At 40.3% G+C, this 21492-nt stretch overlaps 3 protein-coding genes across 5 annotated transcripts in view; 2 read left to right on the forward strand and 1 right to left on the reverse strand.

The window, feature by feature from the left end:
* The first annotated feature begins 8962 nt into the window (after positions 1-8962).
* LOC143213392 (leucine-rich PPR motif-containing protein, mitochondrial-like) lies at positions 8963-12632 on the forward strand. The gene is made up of 3 exons (XM_076433197.1): positions 8963-12109; positions 12201-12354; positions 12432-12632. The coding sequence occupies exons 1-3, from the start codon at positions 9401-9403 to the stop codon at positions 12557-12559; spliced, it is 2991 nt and encodes a 996-aa protein (XP_076289312.1). The 5' UTR covers positions 8963-9400; the 3' UTR covers positions 12560-12632.
* LOC143213401 (intraflagellar transport protein 74 homolog) lies at positions 10001-15020 on the reverse strand. The gene is made up of 2 exons (XM_076433213.1): positions 14193-15020; positions 10001-14127 (listed from the first exon to the last, which is right to left on the reverse strand). The coding sequence occupies exons 1-2, from the start codon at positions 14534-14536 to the stop codon at positions 12603-12605; spliced, it is 1869 nt and encodes a 622-aa protein (XP_076289328.1). The 5' UTR covers positions 14537-15020; the 3' UTR covers positions 10001-12602.
* A 1494-nt stretch (positions 15021-16514) lies between these two features.
* The window catches only part of LOC143213389 (SLIT-ROBO Rho GTPase-activating protein 1), a 34833-nt gene continuing 29855 nt past the window's right edge, over positions 16515-21492 (forward strand). For 2 of the 3 annotated variants that reach the window (XM_076433179.1, XM_076433190.1), the window contains exon 1: positions 16515-16659. In XM_076433179.1, coding sequence (XP_076289294.1) covers positions 16581-16659 — 79 coding nt within the window. In that variant the 5' untranslated portion in view covers positions 16515-16580. The remainder of the gene's footprint in view (positions 16660-21492) is intronic. The other variant, XM_076433188.1, reaches the window with a different exon arrangement.

Below are 21492 nucleotides of genomic sequence, written 5' to 3' on the forward strand. Positions count from 1 at the left end.
AACATGTTTAAACAATCATAATGTATTAATATTGGATATCACTGTATTCGGGAAAGTCTACAGAATTTTTTGCTGTAAAGAACAATTCAATATCTTTTATAATAACATCACAATATTTGTTTAAAGTTGAAAAATATGTCTTTTTTTTAAACACCATTTTCTCAAAAACTGGACGTATAGGAAAAACATGAAGAACAGATACGGAATCAGCGCGGAGAACTCAATAAGAATCGCATAGTGGGAATCGAAATACCTTTTTGGCTGTTGGACAGTGTTATATACATTGTGAAAGTTTCATCGACATTTCATCGACGGAAAACGACAGACATTGAAAGATGTAAGAATCCTTACATTTATTACAGTTAGATGCTGAAAATCGTGAAAAACTACTATTCTTCCATCTTTAAACGTTTGTAGCTCATTGCAACGTCGATCGATTTTTATGAAATTTTCAGAACACGTTTAATCGACACAGATCTACGAAACATAATAAATAGACTGCGGATCTCTTTATGCAAAATAAAAATGTTTATCAGCGATTGCGGGCAGCAGAAGTTACATAAAAATTTCATTCCCTAATAGTTTTGTACACCTGAAAACAGCATAACGCTACACATTTTTAGATTTTTCTAATTTCTCGCCGTTTTATATTTCACCTAGCCAATTTCTTTATAAATGCATAAAGATCCGCAGTCTAACAATAAATGTGTTAAGCGTGTCGAGGTCTCAACTACATGTACTTTGCTGTATGCTTTGCTGATCTTTGTATTTTCATCGAGAAAAATGGAATGAACGAGGCTTCCGAGATGACATTTTGTTGGTCACCGCAATGTTTTCGCATCTCAAAAGTCGTAAACTAACCGAGTAATTACGGTGGTTACCGCAGCTGCTGAGGCTGCTGCTGTGCATCCAAGGACCGAGCTCTCCGAGCACCAATGTCCCGTTTAGGGAAACTGCGGGGTTTCTTGCAAAAAGTGTCGTGGCCACACCTTGACAAAGTGCACGACTGATCGGCCATCGGCACCCGCAACAAATAGCCTTTGTCGCGTTACAACACCATGGATCATTCGACAGAGGACGAGATTACACGCTGCGTTACGTGAATTACGATCATTCTATTTGCGAGATATTTTGCCAATTTCGATGTTACTCTGTCTTATACGGGATGTACACGATAGTATGCTTTTCAAATATCGTCTCCATTCGATTTAGCATTCGACGGGGACCAAATGAAAAATCCTGTGGAAAGGAACCTCGTTTCTTTTACTGTACGGTTGGTACTACCCCTCCGTCTGAAAGCAAAAGGATCTAGGGAGGTACCGGACAAATTCCAAGAAAACGAGAGACCGTTTGCAAATGGGGTATTCGGGGTGGCCCTAAAACGTTACCGTTTTTAATTAAAACGGTACGGAGCTAGAAGAAGGTCAAAATTCTAGAGAATTTGTCCATTTCGTCTTTTGTTGAGCGTTGTTTGTCGGCCAGGCTGGAACACAATGATTGCTCTATATTGTAGTTACCTCTTTAAAAACGGCCGGACCTAACTGTAATGAAATTGCCCGCAATAGAACCATCGTAAAGACCTGTGAACGGACTAACTGCCGGCATGAATTGGCAAGCCAAGGACAAGAGGGAGCAAGACCAGGCTACTTCCGGCACCTTTTCTGGCAAGGAAACCCATAGAGAACTGTGTCCTTTTTCCCTTCTGCCCCTCCAGCCTCCTTTCGCCGTTGCCAGAATACCCTTCATTTCTTCGAGGGTCGTCGGGTGCTTTTGTTTCGCAACTCATTTTCAGGATCCTTTTTTTCCCTCCGGCGACGTCGATCTGCATGGCCAGGGGCGATTTTCAACGAGAGACCTCTCCCCCATATTCGTAGAATTTACTAGAATGCTAGGAAATATTTGACTTTGCGAGAAATTGCGGCGCAGATCGAAGTAAAAGTCTGACCATCGTCGTTCCGAAGCGAACGGTTGCTTTTGCTTCACAACTCATTTCCCCTTTTCCAGGGAAAATGTCCAGGGAAAATGTTACATTACTTTACAGTTTGTTCGAATGCTAGGAAATATTTTACTTTGCGAGAGGAAGACTGATTAAACTGCAACGGAGGAAGATTGATTAAACTGCGACACAGATCGAAGCAAAAGTCTGATTGTCGTCGTTCCAAAGCGAACGGTGCTGGTTCAAACGTTCAAGTCGACGGATTTACAATCGCATAAATTTTCTCGGTTTCGATCCCAGGGTTTTGTGTCTTTCTCATATTTAGGATCCCGGGGGTCCGAGGCATTCAAAGCTACGGTCATTACAGCCGGGAAAAGGCGATAATACCAACACCAAATGAAATCCGTTACGTCGAGGAAACAGAAAACTTAATCCCCTGTTTCTGTCCTGTCCCGTCCCGGCCCAGGTCTCCGGTCCCATTCCCATTTCCGCTCTCGGTTCGAATACTTTTTACCACCGCGTTGCGTTTTGTCCACCATTGCACTGTGTACCGAATGACCATTTTAGGTGGAAAAAAGTCATGCCGGAAAATAACTTTTATATATTTTCATACATTTTTCATATTGTGAATGTTTACTCGCACTCCATTTTTTACATAACTGTTTACATACAACTCTTATACGACTCCAACATAAATTTTTATTCAATGAAATAATTACTTCAACTAAGTTTAAATTACATAGAAGGAATTCTGACAATAATCAATAAAATGCCTGTAGCAATTTTTCAATTCTTATATCTTTCGATGCCTGTTGTTCTCTTCCGCATCAGCCGATTTTGACGAAATTTTCGGAATATGTTCTATCGATACAGATTTACAAGATGTACATTTTAAATTGTCAATTTTGTAACATTGCGAAGGAGTTGACGGATGGCTTCATGGCGACATTATGCTAGTATTAAATATAGATCATGACCTCGGAGGAGATTTACCGAAAATAACGATATTGCCCAGCAATAAAGTATTATAAAGGAAAACGTGAAAACCGTAAACGATTATAGCACTATTTGCCATTCACATTTTCGGTGCAGCCGAAAATATTCGACAAAAACGGAGGTGGAACAAAAGCGGTCGTTAAATGACGTCGTCTTATGGTGATAAAAACACAACTCAGGTAAACTGGCGGTGTACGCTTAGGCGTACGGTGTAGCAGCGTGGCTTTCCGAGAACCGTCGCTTCAAAACAGGCTGACAATAAACTTATTGTTAACTACTTCAAAGTAGGAATCGTGGTAAACTAAGTAGCTGTACATATAGTACATATAGTATACATATCATTTGGTAAACGTGGCTTTCGAGCTAAGTATGTAATCCGCTTTGCCTGAGGAATGTTAACCGGATTCATTAATTCTCATCGATATTATAGGATGTTGCCAGTGACATAATAAGATCAGCTCCGCTTTCTTTGCTTTTACGCGTTTGAGACGTTTTAGAGATGTTTTTTTATAAGACGATTCGAAGACGTCTTTTCAAGATATCTTATTTCAGAGGTTTTTTCAAGATATCTTATTCCAGACGTCTTTTTCAAGATGTTTTTTCGAGATGTTTCAAATATGTCTCTTTCAAGACGTTTTAAAGACGTCTTATTTCAAACGCCTTTTGATATCTGTGTGCGATCCTCGGAAACCGGTACATATCTCGTACCTGTGGCATCTACAAAGTTAAACTCGAGATTAAACGAGATTCGTGTTCGATACGAGTAGATAGGTACTTAGACACCACGATAAAGTTATTGCTAAATCGCTCTCGGTCGTATCTATGTATGTATGTATTATACCATACTGATGCGCAGCGTAAAGAATCGTTTGACTTGCTAATTCGGACCGGCCATATTTTTTCGACTTGTCCGAACGGATACGAGAACGAGAAGGGGTTGCAAATTGGTAGAAAATCAAACTTTATTGACGCCTATAAAAATGGCTCGCGGTACCGTGCTCGACGGCGATAAACGGTTGATTTACCATGCAGTTGTTGCGATGAAGTTCCCATTTACGAACTTTGGTGGAATCGAACGTTCTTGTTGTTGCAACGTGTTTACTAAAAAAAAAAACGAAGACAAGAAACAAGAGAAAAATTAAGCTGTGACATAATTGGAAGCTTGCTCGGGAGGATCCGTGGAGGAGTGACATTTACGTCAATGGTTTCTTTACGTAGATTACCGAGTAATCGTTGGGAATACAATTAGACAACGGCGGTTGTTTGTCGCGGTGACTCGTCGCTTTGAATTGAAAAGAAAACGTTGACGCAGCGCAGAGATCCGAAGAATCGCTATAATTTTTATGAAGCGAGATTTCGTTCGATCGAATCCGTTGCTAAAATTGATATCGGTGTACGGAAAACGTTAGTATACGTATAAGTATATATTTGACGGTCGAACGATACAGTGCAAAAAGATCGTGGGAGATAATGCCGACGAGAGAGAAGCGATTCTTTATCTTCTCCGTTCGTTTTATTTTTCTCGTCTTTTTTGCACATTCGAGAACCATCGTTGCGTAAACCGACGGACATTAATCGACGAACATCTTCGTTTCTTCGTCGAGTCCGACTTTAATGATCGGCACCGTAAAAATGTTTCCTATTTTCATTTTTTTTTATAGTACTATAAACACGTCGCTGATGAAAGCGTTCGCTCGGCGAGCATGTGCGAGAGTGTGCGAGAGTATACGCGCGCTCTCGTCGGGCGTGTTGCATTTTATGTATGTACATATATTTATTTACGCGTGTGTTTCAACTTGACCAATAGATCGAGAGAAAACTTGAATGGGAGACTTCGAATCGACTGTATCGAATGTATCGATCGATAACACGCGAAGATAGATAGACAGGCGATAAAAGAAAGTGCAGATAAGTGAGAACAGATTTCGATCATCGAAACAGGATCGAAACCGACAACGCGAGTCTTTCTTGGAGCTCGCATTGGGAAACGTGAGAGCGTTTGCGCCGGAAGAGTCAGTTATCCGGAATTCCTGGAAGAACATTTAGTTATACTGCAGCTCCGCGGCAGTGAATCGCAACCACTTGATTATGGTACCTGTGGGAAGCATGATAGTACGTCAGGGCACCGCAACGTCTCGTAACTTTACATAAAATTAGTACCTAAAAGCCCTTCGTCTTCATGGAGCTCGTGAAATAACCACAGTCAGACTGACATGGTCTGGGTTAGCTATAACACGCGACAGCCCGATTATGTTCAATCCTAATTCCGATCAACTACCGCATAGATTATCACGATTCTCAACGACTCGTTTCCTGTATAATAGGATTTGTCTAAGAATGATTAGGTTAATCCCTAAAATCGACAATAAGCAAATATTGAAGCAATACATTCGGAAGGTTGGACTACGATAAAAGCATAAAAGCATTCAAAGTTGGTCAGTAATTATCACTAAACCTACCATCACCGGTCAAAATGACCGGTTCCAGATCCTTATTTGACGATTAATGATATAATAAAAATTATTTCATAAGAAAGGATTGTATAGATATCTTTAGTGGAGCGCGCATTATACAATAGGAGCTGCACAAAGTCTAAATCAAATCAATCTTGTCATTTTTATAAGGGACATGTATCAGTTACTTTAAGGCTCGGTAAGTTTAGTGTTAACCGAAACAAACGATTTATTGTCGCTCGAGCACATGGATTGCCGACCCGAATGAATGGTGATGATGATTATGAGGTATTGCAACCACCTATAGTCGGTGTATAAAGTGTATAGCTTTTAAGAACGAATAACTTTTTCAAAATTCGACCCAACAGCTTTAGCCTTCTTGAGACGTTCGAAGGGTCAGTTTACTAGCTAGTGAGTAAATCATTGCTTTTTTTCATTGTTACTGGTCGCAATTGTGAAGGGAATAGTAAACCCGTAATGAAAATTGTAAATGTGTATATTTTGTAAACCTAAGTAAGTTATATAATGTTCATGTACAAAGCTTCATCGGAATCGGTTGACGCATAAAAAAGCTATGGGCATTGTAAGATGTGAAAATCGATGAATTGACATCGCAGATCCTTACAATTTTTGCCATTTTGTTATTATAAGAATTCCTCTTAGTTTTCTTAAAAATTAATGTAAACTTGAAATTTCCCTCAACTTAAATCTTGCATTAATTTTCTATAAGAAGTAGCTTGAAATAAATTAAATAAAAGAAACGTTGCAAATAGCGACGTGGCTTCCGACGAATACAGAAAGGTAAGTAAGTACATACGTAAAAAAAACCGAAGCTCGGTAAAATGGCTAACAGAAAATAGTGAAAGCTACGGGGCCGGACTAAAAGATTAAGCCCCAGGTCAGCTTAGCTCGCCACGTTTCCGTTCGTTTACAGGGTCTGTCCCGTGCACGGGGACGCTTTCAAACCGCATTTAAACAATATTAATTTTATTGCATGGTAATTCGCAACCGTCGAAAAGACCGGTGTACTTTAGACTCCCGTTTGCACGGTCTCCTTCGGTCTGCTCGAACTATTCGGGTTTGCAGGTAAGGCTACAACATTTTATGACCGATTTTGCCTGCGCACTCTCCCCGAAACAGACAAAAAAAAATGTTTTGTGTTGGAACCTCCGAGGCGACGGGGCGTGACGAGAAGAGACGAGAGACGAGACTAGACGGTATGAGACGGAACGATACGATACAAGACGAGACGAGACGAGAAGGAAACGTGACGCGACGTGATCCGTCGTACCGTGCCATGCCATACCGTGTTACGGGCCGATGTCATTCGACCGTTTTAGTGTACTCCAGTGTACTCTCCTAAAGGTATTAAGCTGAAAGCGAAACAACTAAGTACACTTTATTCCATGAACAAAACAGCGAACGACTCCCCGATAATCATTCGCAGTGAATCCTACATTCTGTAGACATATGTACATATGTATACAACTCTGGTTGATCGACGTTCAAATAATTCTTGGAATGTACGACGACGTAATCAAAATTCTGCTCCAATCTTTCGGAGAAGGGGCAGTAGTAATTTTCTCACAATTCGTTGAAATCGTGTAGCCAAAGAATGGAAATGATCGACGGATCTTGTCCGAGCCGTTTAGGATACGAGGACGCATAGAACACTCGTACTTGTAGACATGTACTTTGGTTGATCAACGGTCAAATAATTCTTGGAATGTACGACGATGTAATCAAAATTTTGCTCCAATATTTTTCGGAGAAAGAGTAGTAGTAATTTTCTGATAATTCGTTGAAATCGTATAGTCAAAGAATGGAAATGATCGTCGGATCTTGTCCGAGCTGTTTAGAATTCGAGGACGCATAGGAGACTCGTACTTTTGATCGTACCGGATAAAACTCGTAGGAACTTCTTTGTGACAGCTGACTCGATCGAATTTATTGTAGGGGCTTGAACGCAGAAATTTGCGTAATAAGGAGGAGGAGCAACGAATCACGGTAATCTTAACTCGTAACTTCTAAGGCAACATCCTCGCGGTCCGATCTGATCAAAAGTTCTTACGGCGAGACCGTCCCCTCTGATTTATATCGACGTTCCGTGTCACAAGTCACGAGTCTGATTGTAAATATACGGAAAGGGTCATAATATCGGATCGATCGTCTTTAAACTGCAAATGAAGGAAGCCGCTCGATCATTGGAGAACCCGTCATCTTGCTCCGCCTGTGAAGACACAGACGTTCCAACATCTTTTGGTCCTTTTTCTCCGGGCACCAATGCAACGCCACGGGAATTTCCGCGATGGGCAGTCCTAAACCAAAGCCAGTCCCCGGGACAACCGGTTCGACCACTCTAACAACGGAATTGAGAAGCATTTGTGGTCTGTGATCCATGATCCGTGATCCGTGATCCATGATCCGTGGGACCATGGCCAGTGGTGATGGCGTGCAAAATCATTAACCCTAATTTTCACTTCATTCACGCCGTGATCGTGACTTTTTAATCTAGAGCGAATTCGCTCGCTGTCATCCTAATTCTTCAGCTCGATTAAATTAGTTCTTTCTTTAAATGCATCGAGATTAGCTTGCGTAATTAGGATAACCATGATCGTGATTCTGTGGCCACTATGATAAAGTACTGGTGACACGATCTCCCGTAAGACTGGCAGTGGTGATACAAATAAAGTCGTGAAAAGTCATACAACTCAATGTTTTGCTAAGAAAAAACAGAAATTCTACGAACACATACAGCAAAATGTCATAAAACTTATTACTTGTACATTGCCAGATGAAATCCTTTTCTCTCCATTCGTAGCAGTTGTAAATTATTTATATGGTACACGAGGTCTTACAATGCTCGCACAAAAAAAGTACATACATACACCTAAAGTTAGAGTTACAATTTATTTCACGGTTTTCAAAATTGACATATTTCAATAGTGATTTTACTTGTATTTTTCGTGACGACTTTGGGAATATCTTGTATGTTCAATCGCTGAAAGATTCAAGAAAGAAGAAACCACTTTGACATCGTGTCTATGACAGCCTGAGAAGATGTTTTATCATTTTCAGTAGAAGGTATAGTAGCGCCATCTCGAGTAGAAACACGGTGAACTTGTTCCAACATTTATTTCAATATTTATTTTACATCAAAAACATGTTTCCAAAGGAATTTTTGCAAAATTTTAGCTGAATCCGATTTGACCGATTTTCGAAAGTTTAACCCGTCAGCATAGAGGGCGTAAGAAATCGAGTTGTGTCTGTGTGGCGGATGTCGATAATGTAGGCGAATGTCGATAATGTACAATAGATTCAAATAGATTGTTATATGTGGTTATATTGTGAAAATGTTGATAATGTGAATCGCTATTTTAATATTAAATAGTTTTGAACCCATTGTTAATATTCACTCTTTTGTTCATCGTTTCTTATCAACGAATTTCGTTTATATAAACAGCACCGACCAAATACACCTTCGAGCCTCGAGGAAGTTACATCAGAGCTTGAACGAAAACTCATACGTTGATTGGTCTACTCCTACACAACAGGATACATACAAATATACACATATTTGGATTACGCTTTTTTCACATTACATAAATATTGAAGAACACCGCACGCAACTAACGCTCTGGTACTGAAATTCCAAATTTTCATTCTATATAAATGAGTGCATTTATGCATTTTTATGAGTACAGCATAGTAGAGTAATCCATATATATATGGACGGCCTATAGGCGTAGTCTATAAGATTAGCTATATTTGTAATACGCATTCCCATCCGCCGCGCGTTGGTTTCGATAAGATTCAAAATATAAAAGGACAACGACTAAATCGAATATCTCCTTTTTACCCAGTTGACTGAGAAGTCCGTTTGCATTTGCATAAGATATATGTAAGTACATACTGTATCTCTATATAAGAGGCGGAAAATTGTATCTTCGAGCCGTCGAGCATTCTGCAATGAAAATAAATACGTCTATTTAGTGAGTGAAAAAACGTGGTCACAATGATTTCGCTGAGAAGGCACAACAAATTCCTTCGACTAAGTCTGGCATTCGTAAATGTTTCTTCAAACTTATCCGAATTAACTGCACATAAACTATTCGTTAGAAAATGCGTGGTCCCAACCTCAACGTTCAACTATGCAGCAAAAATATTAAAATGTAATTACTACACGCACCCTGATAGTATCAGTAGAAAAGATGCCTACGAAGTCAAAAGCTTTCAATACAAGATATTCAAATTAAACGAGAAGTTCGAGAAAAGAGAAGTCACCGAGACACATCTAAAGGATATGATCGAACGTTTAGAGAACGGTGAGCACGATTTATCAGAAGGTTTGGGGGTAATGTTGCTCAAATGTTGTGGAAATATAATGTACTATGTTGACTTGAAAACGCGAAGAAGCTTGTGCGAGCGTGTCTGGAATCTTTTGAAGAAGGAGATTGTTTTGACAAAAGATCACTATCATGCTTTATTACAAACGTACATTGATAATGGTTATTTCGTTGATCCAGACAAGTTTCTAGAAGAGATGATTGTACCGCCAGATTATGATACATATCGTCTCTTGTTGAAGCTATTATCGATCACAGACACTACTACATCGGTCAATGATTTTCTATCACGTATGAGAAACAAAGACTTTATCTTTGACGAAGAGGTTTACAGCGCATTGATATATTCGTATTCCTTGCTCGGAGATATAAAGAGTATCGAGGAAGTCATAGATTCTATGCGAAAGGAGAATATAGAACTGTCCGATATAACTTATAATCAAATGATATATGCTTTGGCTAAAACCGGCGATATCCAGAATTTGACGGAAACTCTGAAAACCAGGGATGTACCTCTATCGGATATCATGAAGCTCGTTAAGTTTCTTAGCTTAGAAAAGAATGGAGAACATATATCCGAGGTTTTAATGTGCATAAAGCCGTTGACCAAACAGGAAGAGGATGTTCTCGCTTCGATCGTGCAACTGGTACACGAGCAACGTTATTTAGACGCCTATAAAATCGTTACAGAGATTCCTATAACCGATGAGAAGGCGGTTAGTATCAGAAAGGTTCTTGCGTTTCATTTCATACAAGAAATGATAAACTCTAATACAGATTATAAGGTCATACTAGAAAATGTAGTAAACTTGGCGGTAAATCAGAAAATCCCCGAAGTTTGGAGGAAAGCGGCTCAGCTCGCAGCACAAACGAGTAAGGAAATGCTAACGTTAAACCTATTCGATGAGATGAAGGCGAATGGCATTGCTGTTCAATCTCATTACTATTGGCCTTTACTTTTAAACGCGCATAAACATGGGGATGAAAGTGATGTATATTCGATACTGAGACACATGATGGGATTGAACATTGAATTAGATTTCAACACGCTCTTGAATTACGTGATGCCGCATATCGATACAAGCAATCCTGTTGATACAGTTCAAAAAATGTCTGATAACGGGATACCACCGGCTTTTACGGTGCCACCTCTCATGAGATTCTTGTTAGACTCTTATAGGGTACAGGAAAGCTTGACTTTGTGTAAGAAATTTAAGAAAAAGGTCGATTGCCAGCTTATGTTGGAATCTCTAATCTTGAATTATAAAAAGTCTAAAGACATCGACCTGTGTATACAACTTCTGTTTGAATTATCGTTCAACGGTATTGGTTTCGCTGGAACATTTTTGAGAAAATTCGTGGAGCAGCCTGAGTTTGGACCGAACGATGTAAATAATCTGATCAAATTTTTAACCACTATGAAGCAAATACAAGCAGTCATGTCTGACCTCGACATAAAGCATGTGGAAGAGAAAATTTTCCAATTAAAATTATCAGATTACAATAAGGAAACTATATCGCATTTTCTGGTAAACGTAAGTGCGAACGTCGACACGGATAATTACAACAGCGGACAATCCGTTCATCCTAAGTACATGAATATGGATCAGTTAAGGGTACATTTACAGATGCTTAGAAGCAAAGGATTGAATACCAGAGGTTGTTTACGACGATTGCTTATGGCATCTTGCAACGCGAATAATGTGGAAGAAGTGAACGAACTTGTAAAAGAAATAAAATTGAATAACATAGAATTCACGGCTGGAATGAAAGTGACGTTATTCGATTTTTATACGAGAAACGAAAAGATGGTGGATTCGTTGACAGAGTTACACGAGATACAATCCATGTATCCAAACTTTCTAATCGATAATTTTAAGATTTTAAATTTCGTTACATTGTTGGTGAAAGAAAGGAAAATAGACGAAGCTTTGGATGTGATAAAAGAATGCACCAAAGTCAATCATAAAACAAAGGCGTTTACGCAGTGCTTGAGATTGTTAAACTTATTAGCAAAATGTAGTGATTATAGTTATACTAAAAAGATGGCAGACCTTTTAGTACAAAATGGTTATTGTGAATACAATGACGTTCTACTATCGTGTCTACTTAAAAATTCTTTGCTACATAACAACATTGAATTCACTGTAAATGAATTTAAACGCTACGCCAAAGAGTACAAGAAAACTCCTGCAAAACAGGAAATATTAACACAACTAATTAAGCAAACGTTAGATATATCCACAGAACACAATCATTTATTGGACAGTGTATATCATGTGTTAGTAGATGTTCACGGAAAAGATGCAGCAACAGTGAATGTGGCAATATCGTTGGTACAATGCGGTCAGGTAGAACGATTGAAAAGTTTACTCGAGGTATTGTGTTCAGCTGCTATGTATACTTAATTACTGAAATTCCTACTTAATTACTGAAATTCCTGCTGTACTCTCATCTTATCTTTTTTAGAATAATTCCTTGTCCACTAAAGCGTTACTACAAGAGATGAAATATCTACCAGAATACGATATTATCAGAACTTGTGGGATATTGTTGGAAATAGGTGGAGAAATACTGAAAATGAAGTTAGAACCTATATGTAATTTAGCTTTAACTGTTTATAGTGAGTAATTGTTATTATTATTATTAATGTATAACAAATTCTTGATCAGGTATCGAACTAATAATTTGTGTGCATAGCTAAACAAGGGGCGACTACGTCTGCTGCCAAACTACGGGAAAAGATGATACAAAAAGGTGTGCAGCCTAGTCTAAAATTTGAAGAAGCCTTCAACGAATTAAAGGCCAAATACGAACTTCGACTTTGAGACAGAAAAAAAATGTAAAACAAAACTGTAACGAATACGTAAATTAATAAATAGGTTTTAAATTTTCTTTCAATATAGCATTATAATTGGCCATTAAATTAAAAGTTTCTTCTTTCACCGGACCATAATTACCCCGTTCTCTTTGTTTGCAAATAAAGTCTTTAATTCTCTTATGTTCTTCCATCAACTTTTCTATAGTGTTCTCTAACAAATCAATCTGAATGTATATTTCATTGTTTCCTAATCGAAGTTTTATCTCGTCGTATTCGGTCTGAAACGATTTCCGTTCTTGTAAATTTTTCGATCGTTGCTCCTTTAGTTGTTCGCATTCCTGTATTAACTGTTCCTGCTTAGTCGATAATTTCGACTTTAAATTATTTATATCTTCTAAGACCGTTAGTTTGCTTTCCTTTTTATTTATTTTTTCATTGAGATCAGAAAATTCTGCTTGAAGTCTCTGTTCCAACAAGTCTATTTTACCCAAGATTTGCTGCAGCCTTAGATTCTCTCTTGTCAATCCTTCGTAATTTTGATCATCGATAACGCGTTCGTCATCGTCGCCGGAAATGATATTGTGTAACATAGCCATTTCATTGCCGTCTACAATATCTATATCAGTGTTCAACATATTCGAAATATTTTCCAAATAGTCGACCACTTTCTCTTCTAGTTTATATAATTTCGTGGTTTCGTCGTGTTTGTGTTGTTCGAAAGTAGACATGAATTGTTCCATAATTTCTTCTTTTTTACGAAGCTCCTTGTATTTAACGTGTTTCTCAGATTGAGTATTCTCTATATCAGCTTCCAATTGTTCTAGTTCATGTTCCGCCTCTTCGATTGCTTTTTTCCTTTCGGTTAATTGGGCTTCGGCTGCCGCGATATCCATATTGTCTTGCTTAATTTTCTGCAACAACTTCTCTTTCTCCTCTTCCGGAGATATTCTACGTTTTTCTTCGTCCCGTAATTTTCCTCTCTTCTCTTCTATCTCTATAATTTGAAGCTGCAACTTCACCGCTTCTTGTTTTAAAGGAGACAATGCTATTTCCTCCTCCAGAAAACCTTGTTCTTTAGACAACGTGTCCAACTCTTGTTGCATTTTATTTATCATCTCTTGTAAGTTTGCTTTCTCCTTCAACAGTTCTGTGTATTTTTCTTTGGTGTTCGAGCTCATACTCTCTACGAGCCTGTCTCTCCTCTTCTTCTCGTTCTCCAACTGTTTCTCCAACTTGTTCAGCTGTTGCTCCAACCTTTTTCTCTCCTCGAACATATTTTCGATTCTTGTTAAACTTTCTTCGTTCTTCGTGGTCAGTTCTTCGGTCTCTCGTTCTACAATCTCTTTCCCAACATCCGATGTCATTTTATCCACCACAATGTTATAGTCTGCCAACTGTCCCTGCAATGTTATTAATTCTGTAGCTAAATCTTTGGCTCTTTTATCGTAATGCAAATAGGTGGCACTCTCTTTGTTCTGGTCTTCGATATCTTTCATAAGAGCGACAATTTCTTGATTCAATTCCCTTACTTTCAGTTGCAAGATACCACTGTAGTACCTCTTGTCTTGAATTTGCCTGTGAAGAAAAGTTGTAAATTAGAGAACAAAAGATTCCAGGCCATTGTGAATTTACCATTTTACCTCATCATGGACAATCCTCTGCCTGTTCCTGGTCTGATACCGGCTACTCCGTGTTGAGTAATCGGTCTATCCATCATATTGATATTAGTTTGTCCAAGCATAGCAACTCCGCTGTTTGAATACGTCGAATTACCGGAACTTGTAGCTAGCCGGGAACTGCTAGCCTGCATTTGATTGAATAAAAGAGAAGTCGACGGTGGTCTTGCCAAGACATTCTGCCCAGGCGTAGACGGTCGCGCGCTTCCAGGACCAATATAATATTCCCCTAATTCATGTCTGGTTGCTCTGCGAGATCTGTCAAACTTATTCTGCAATCCGGATAGACCTGTCGATGGTCTTTGCATCGCGTGTGGGATTCGTCTCTACAACGGTTTCTATATAGTTTTATCGTTTTATGTGTCAAATGTATGGACTGACGATTGCTTTAGCCGATTTCTCGCGTTCTTCTATGGAACGGCGAGTGTTTGTCAGTTTTGTTTTACATCTCGTTACCATGGCGAACTTGTACATCGTACTTGGCGAACTTGTATTTATATTTATGTATACGACTCCTCCAGGTTCACCAACAGATTCGCAAGTACAGTGAAAACTCGAAAAAATGTTCGAAGCAATTCGAAGACAAAATGACAAAACACGAACGATTCGAAACATTCAACATGGTTACATATTAATTATTATCTGCTATTATGCGGTAACATTGTATTCACCATTCAATAATTCAGAAATATGTAGATTAAATGCCGAATATTACTGACAACACCGGTAGATTCTGATTTAGACATTTTGCGGCAACGTTTGACAAATTACTTGCGAACCCTATTTGAATTTGTATTGAAATTGTACAAACAGACGAGGTATAGGAGTAGACCAATCACCATATGGGATTTCGTGTCTCACGTGGAGAGCATTCGAATCGGGGTCGGGTCGGGAAGGCAGAATCCAGGACCGAGCTGCCTTCGTGCTGCCGGGCAGACACTGCTAGCAGAATACCATGCAGCTGCGTCATAAAAAGTATCGCTTTATGCTGGCAGGGTGTGCCCGACAGAATCGAGAAGATTCTGAGCATCCTACGAGCGCCGTTCTGAAAGCATAATGCCCGCCATCTGCTCTTCAGGCTGTGCTCGATATCTGCTCGAGGCAGGCCTGCGGCTGACTGGGAACCTGACAAAATATTGCGAATTACAATTTATTAGATTTCTAAGACGTTTCTCAAACTATCACTTGCATTTCCTATAATTACGGCGTGAATGAAGTGAAAATGACGACTGTGATATTGTGTATTTATTTTATCTACCGAGGAGATGTTCGAAGTAGGCAAAGAGCCGGCCCTGCAGGTGGCAGGAAAATGGGATTGCAGAAAAGGTAACTTATCTTTAAATTTATTGATTAAATGAATTAATTGATGTGTTTAAAGAAAGAACACTAATTCGATTGAGATGAAGAATTACAGAATGAGGGTTAAAAAATCACGGTGTGAATGAAGTTAAAATGACGACCGTTTGCTCGATCGAAAAATTCACTTGGAGCGGTATCCATTTTATCTACAGAGGAGATGTCGCAAGTGGTAAAGAACCGGCCCTGCAGGTGGCAGGAAAATGTTGTGATCGCAGGGGGACAGTTGCTAGGCAACAAAAGCGACGCGACGTGGCGGGTAAGTGACGATGTATCTACGGGGGCAGCGGCGACGGCGACGGCGGTAGCGACGGCGGTAGCGACGCCGGTCCTCCGAACTTGAATTAATATACGAGAGTCCAAGAATATCCTCCGTGTGCCTCGGAGTAGTCAGAGTCAGGAAGCAGCCGGCGTCACCACGGTGACCCTCGTCGAAGATAGGTTCTTCGGCCATAGCGTCGGGATTCGTCTGCTGCCGAGTGTCGAGAGTGTTGAGAGTGTCGAGTCGAGACGGAAGACAGAAGCGGGCCTGAACGCCGCCGCGCCGCGCCGTTCACTCGTGTTCACTCGTTCGCTGATTCGCTTGCTCGACCGACCGCACGCTCGTTCTCTCGTTGGCATTTCTTCTCGTCTTCGTTCTTTCTTCTTTTTTTTTGTTCCTCTCTCTCTCTCTCTCTCCCGTATTTTATAGGTTGGCCGCTGCGCCGTATGCACGGCCAGCACATGTGTTCTTGTACTTGTACCCGTTGATAGCGCGTCTAAGTGCAGATCGTAGAAAACCAGCAACCAAGCCATCGGTAAACCGGTTTCACCGCAACGAAGCGGTGACCTCCTCGTGCTCGAGAATGCTTTGAACTGTGACAAAAATTCTTTGCTCGCGTTTAGAAGAAAAAAAGACATCTTCTCGTTTGTTTGGTGCGCGTTGCAAACGGAGCTAAACATCCCCACGTAACACGAGTTATTCTATAAAGATCGGAGAGTACTGTAGGGAGTGTGATGGACGAAGAAGAAATCGACGGCGTCAAGTCACCCATCAAGAGGCTGGGCTCCACACGGAAGCTGCTCGTCTTCAATAGTAAGTTGCAACTTGCAACCACGCACTTCTGCATCTCTCTTTCTCTCACTCTCTCTCTCTCTTTCTCCCTTGCGTTCCTTTTTCTTCCTCCTTTTACCTGAAGAGAAAGTTTCCTTTTTCCAACGGTCCTATACATATATGTAATACAACGTCCACCGATCGCGAGCGACTGTTGTAAACGATTAAATACAAAGTAACCTTTGTTAGGACCGATTCCTGCGTACGCTTTTGATCATTTGAATATTTATAATCGAAATTGTTTTACACGAATGACGCATTAGACAGCAAGGTTTGAACAAGCTACGAGCGTTCTTGAATAGCCAATGTGTTCGACGTGTTCGAACACGCCTGTTGTATGTAGACTGTATGGCAGGCAGATGTTTGAAATTTCGTTGGAGCGTGCAGCCAGTGGTGCGGCCGGGTTTCATCATTTTGACAACGTTACAAAGCACATAAAGTTACGGTTCTAGTGTTTGCACCTGGAAAAATTAAGGAACATTTGAAAGTATTTGGGAATAGGTAACGCTTGTTGCGTTGGGTGATTATTTATCTGGTCGCGTATAATCGCGATGGTATCCGATAGAGAGGAACGAGGTGTTTGCACGTCTTCCAGTTGAAATGTTGGCGCGGCAGCTTGAAACTGCCCTGTCTGCATATTAAAGTCGTGGGAAGCACCGAGGATCGGTTTCATGGTATTCTATATTCTCGCGAAAACTCGCATGCCAGCCGCTGTTAAATATCATCTTTCTATTACGCGGTTATTCGAAACACGGACGACATCGTTGCGCAAACGTGTTGTTGCACGGTCGAATAAAATGCGCGTGCATCGTTGGAGAAAATAAGAAGAAGCTATTGTTAGAAAAATTACGAAATATTGATCACACTGTCAAAAGTTCCCTCCCTTTCCCGTGATCGTCGGTGTGTGGCGTGGATCGCGTGAAACGTGTTCGGCATTCTTATAATTCGATTCAATCGAAAGTCTCTGGAAGAACGTACATCGACTGCCCATCCCTACTTCCGTTTACAAACGTTCGAGGTTCCTTTTTATTTTGTTTTAACGCAGGCCCCTCCTCGAACGCCGATCCCTCATCCCTTTCCCCCTAAATGCACACACGTTCAACGGTTCAGTCATCGCGCTGGATGCGTATCTGTATTCCCTGATGGCTGATGGAGCGCATGCGTACAATTCCGTTGTTCACCACGGCTGCTTCCACCGCACGGAGTTACTGCGTGTGACTGCGACTCGGACTGGGTTCACCGTTTCCTTTATGCATGGCTTTTCAATTTATAGTCTCCTAGTCTGCAACATTGTTCCTTCCAACGTCCAATGCTGGGATCGATGCTCATCCCCAACCAAATTCTACAAGCTACAATCGCGCGGTCAAATAAACAATGCGTTCGTTCGTGGACTTTGATCGATTCGTTTTTCTCGGGGATATAAATAACACCCTCCGAACTTTCGATCAAAATGCCCCCAAACTCAATTGATTTCTGGTCAGATCATTCGACAGAGCTCCCAAAAAACCCTCTGTGACAAGTTTCAAAGTCGGCACCCCTATCACAAGGGTAGCTACAGATTTTGCACTCGAAATTCACCCTTTTGCAAATCAATTTCAACCTTTCACAAATCAAGTATTTGTAAAAAAAATAAAATCAAATGTATAAATTAATAGTACATTAAATACTTATTTAAAAATAATTATGTACCAGTTCATTAACTGTGTGTAGATATCTATACATTGTAGCCATTTTCTGATTAATACATTTTCGAAATGAATGTCCTCTATTTCTTCCGTTTTGCTGAACAAAAAATGACGAAAAAATTCTCCAGCATTCTACCTAACGGCACAGACGACAGTGAACTATTTAAGAATTTTTGAAAAAAATCCAGAAGCATAAAATTGCCGATTTCATATTGAAATTTTTAGAGTACCTCGTTTATATTATTATGTTAGTGTTTTCGGACCATAAACCACCATCGAACGGTGGCAAATATGACGCGAAGGAAGCGTACGTTTCCTTTGTTCGCACGCGTACAGGTCCGAGTCGTTAATTTTACTCGATCCGATCAGTAACGTGATCTCGGTTCAGTGTAAAAACAGAATTCGAATCGCTCCTTTCTATTTCACCGATGTACAGACACTTACCATGGGAATTCGAAGGCATATTTATTTTAACGTTATTACAATTTACAATAGCATCCTTTCTATTCGGTCAAAAGAAGCGGCTTTTAAAAAAATCGGAAGAGTGGATAGAACGAAATAATTCGCTGCCACGAACAAATTATTAATAGAAGTAAATGTATATAGTAAAATCGATTTATACACTTGGTTGAGATCGAAATTCAATAGTTCTACCTCTGAAATTAAATGACAGATGACTCTGACTGCTCTAGAATACGTAACATTTAGCGATTGCAGCTCGAACGAATTTTTTTGCGAATCTATACAAAATGTAAGAAACGGAGACGTTTATATAGAACGATCGGTTATGTTTCGCCCACCTATACGCATAGACAACGCGCGTGAATCATTTTAAATTCGAGTGCATCGCATTTGGTACCATAACCTCTAAAATGGTTCTGCGAAACGAGATAGAAGATTTTTCGTACATCGAACCCATCTATCGTGCGAGTACATCTTGATAACAGTTAGTCTCAGGATTTTCTTTATTTTTCGACGGCTTATAGCTGTTTCGCGGTAATTCTATATGAAGTTTGTGTCGATAAAACGAGCAGTTCGGGGAAGCGAAAAACGTTTTCGTCTTGCTTTCGCGCAGTGTTTACACGAACAAGAGCGATTTTTAGTTCGAGAGAAAACAAAAGTTTCGGGAATGCCGCGTTAGCGTGAAAAGTGGTGTTAATCGGTGAACAATGTTTACAATAGTTGATTACGTGCAAATAACAACGTTCAATTCGTAACCGAGCAGACAGAGCAGCGAGCACAGACACAGACCCGAGCAAAAATAGTAAAATTTTATTTTAGACTGTGATGCAACGGGGTGGGGGAGAGGGGCAAGCATAAAATTCGCTTATCTTTCTTTATTGATCGGGAGAACAATTAATCGGCAATGGGAATGCGCTTATCAACCTGTTTACACGGAGATGGAAGAATCGCAACAGTTGCCAGTCGATATCGTAACAATCGAACGAATGACAAACAATCCCGGAACTTGAAACACGCTGGCGTTCGGACACTTATAAATAGGTTTCTTACATACCCTACGTAAAATGTCGGCAACCTAATGTCTATCCTGTGCTGTAATTAAGCATGTTAACGTTGATCTTTCTCAGTTCGACCTCTTACAATAAATAGTTTTCAACCCTTTGCACTCGGAGCTATTTTATTGGGTCATTGTTTTGTTCTCGTTGGAAAGTTGTTTCGTTTTCTCGAGGGAAAATGAGAGTCAATTTTTTGCAATTTAGATTTTTTACCATTCTCTACTTAACACCAACATACTTAATAATGTCAATATTATAAATAATGGTGCAGCAATTTTTAGTGGTGACTCTGAGTTGCCACTTGATTGCTAAGATATACATCCACTGTCCTTCTAAGAGGACGATGCTCCGATAACATTATCTCAAGATTTCTGTCGGGAAAGTTATCTATCAGGTCGATTAGAAAATCACGTTCTTCTAAAAAGAAAGAATGACAGCAAGTGGTGCAACGGCGCGGCGCTCCGGTCGTCTATGTTGCATTCGATAAAGTGAAACTTATCTTTAAGCTTTCTATAAATGAAAAAGAAAAAGGGCACATATGGCGAACTGAATGGATAGAAACGGTTGTTTGTTGAAAAGTGAACGAAGGAAAAGTGCGATTGGAAAATGGAAGGAGGGGGGTGGGAGCGTGACAGCGTGGGTGGTTCTGGGTTAAATAACGGCCACGGCCGTGAAACGGACTGCGGTATGTTTGCATGTAAAGAGAAGAGGAAGAGTAGTCTTCGGTTGCGAGTGGACGGGACGCGATGCGAGCGCGAATGGAGGCGACGAGGCGAGAGACTAGAACCCGAGACTAGTGTACACACGGTGGACACGCGCACTCCGTTTGATCGTGTCGGCAGAGTCACAGTCACAGTCACGGTCACGCTTCGAGGGTTGAACGAGCGGTCTATACATATAGAAGAACGCAACGCGGTGGGAGAGCCAGCCCGATCTACGGTGTATGTACATCTAGAACGGTGCAACGAGGACAGAAATAAAAGCTACAGCGCGGGTAGCAGCGGGTAATGCTCATTGATCCCCCTACCCAGCGCAATCGCGCACCTCGCCCCTCTTTCATCTCTGTCCGTAATCTATTGTTTCTTTCCTCGGATTCTCGTTAGCCTTCTTCCACTCCACCAATTTTTCGATCGCGGTTCATACGATATCCGTCGGACAGCGCCCCCGTAGAGTGTATATGTATGTATTAGGTTGGCAACTAAGTTCGCGACCTCCACATTTTCTCAAACAAAGTCATTTATATGCATGTATATTTTTTAAACAGGAGTATTTTATATCAAATTAATCGTAAAATTCAGAGCCTTTCAATGATATACAGTTCAAACGGAATGGTCACTGAATGAGGTTGATAATGATCCAATAAAAGAATTACGAAACAGAAGCTTGCGAATTTAGTTGCCAACCTAATATATGTATACTTACACATTAGGTCGTCCGGAAAGTAATTCCGCTCCAGACTTGTTTCGAGGATTGATCGAGGACGATAATACAAAGATGGGATTTTTCAGTAGCTTCTGACTACTTCCTTGTATTATCGAGAAATGAGAAGGCGCATCCCGCACCCTTGCAATCCTGGAAACGAGTCGACCCCTTAACCATATTTTAAATCGCAA

The sequence above is a fragment of the Lasioglossum baleicum genome, chromosome 11 (assembly GCF_051020765.1).
Source record: "Lasioglossum baleicum chromosome 11, iyLasBale1, whole genome shotgun sequence".
NCBI lineage: Eukaryota > Metazoa > Arthropoda > Insecta > Hymenoptera > Halictidae > Lasioglossum > Lasioglossum baleicum.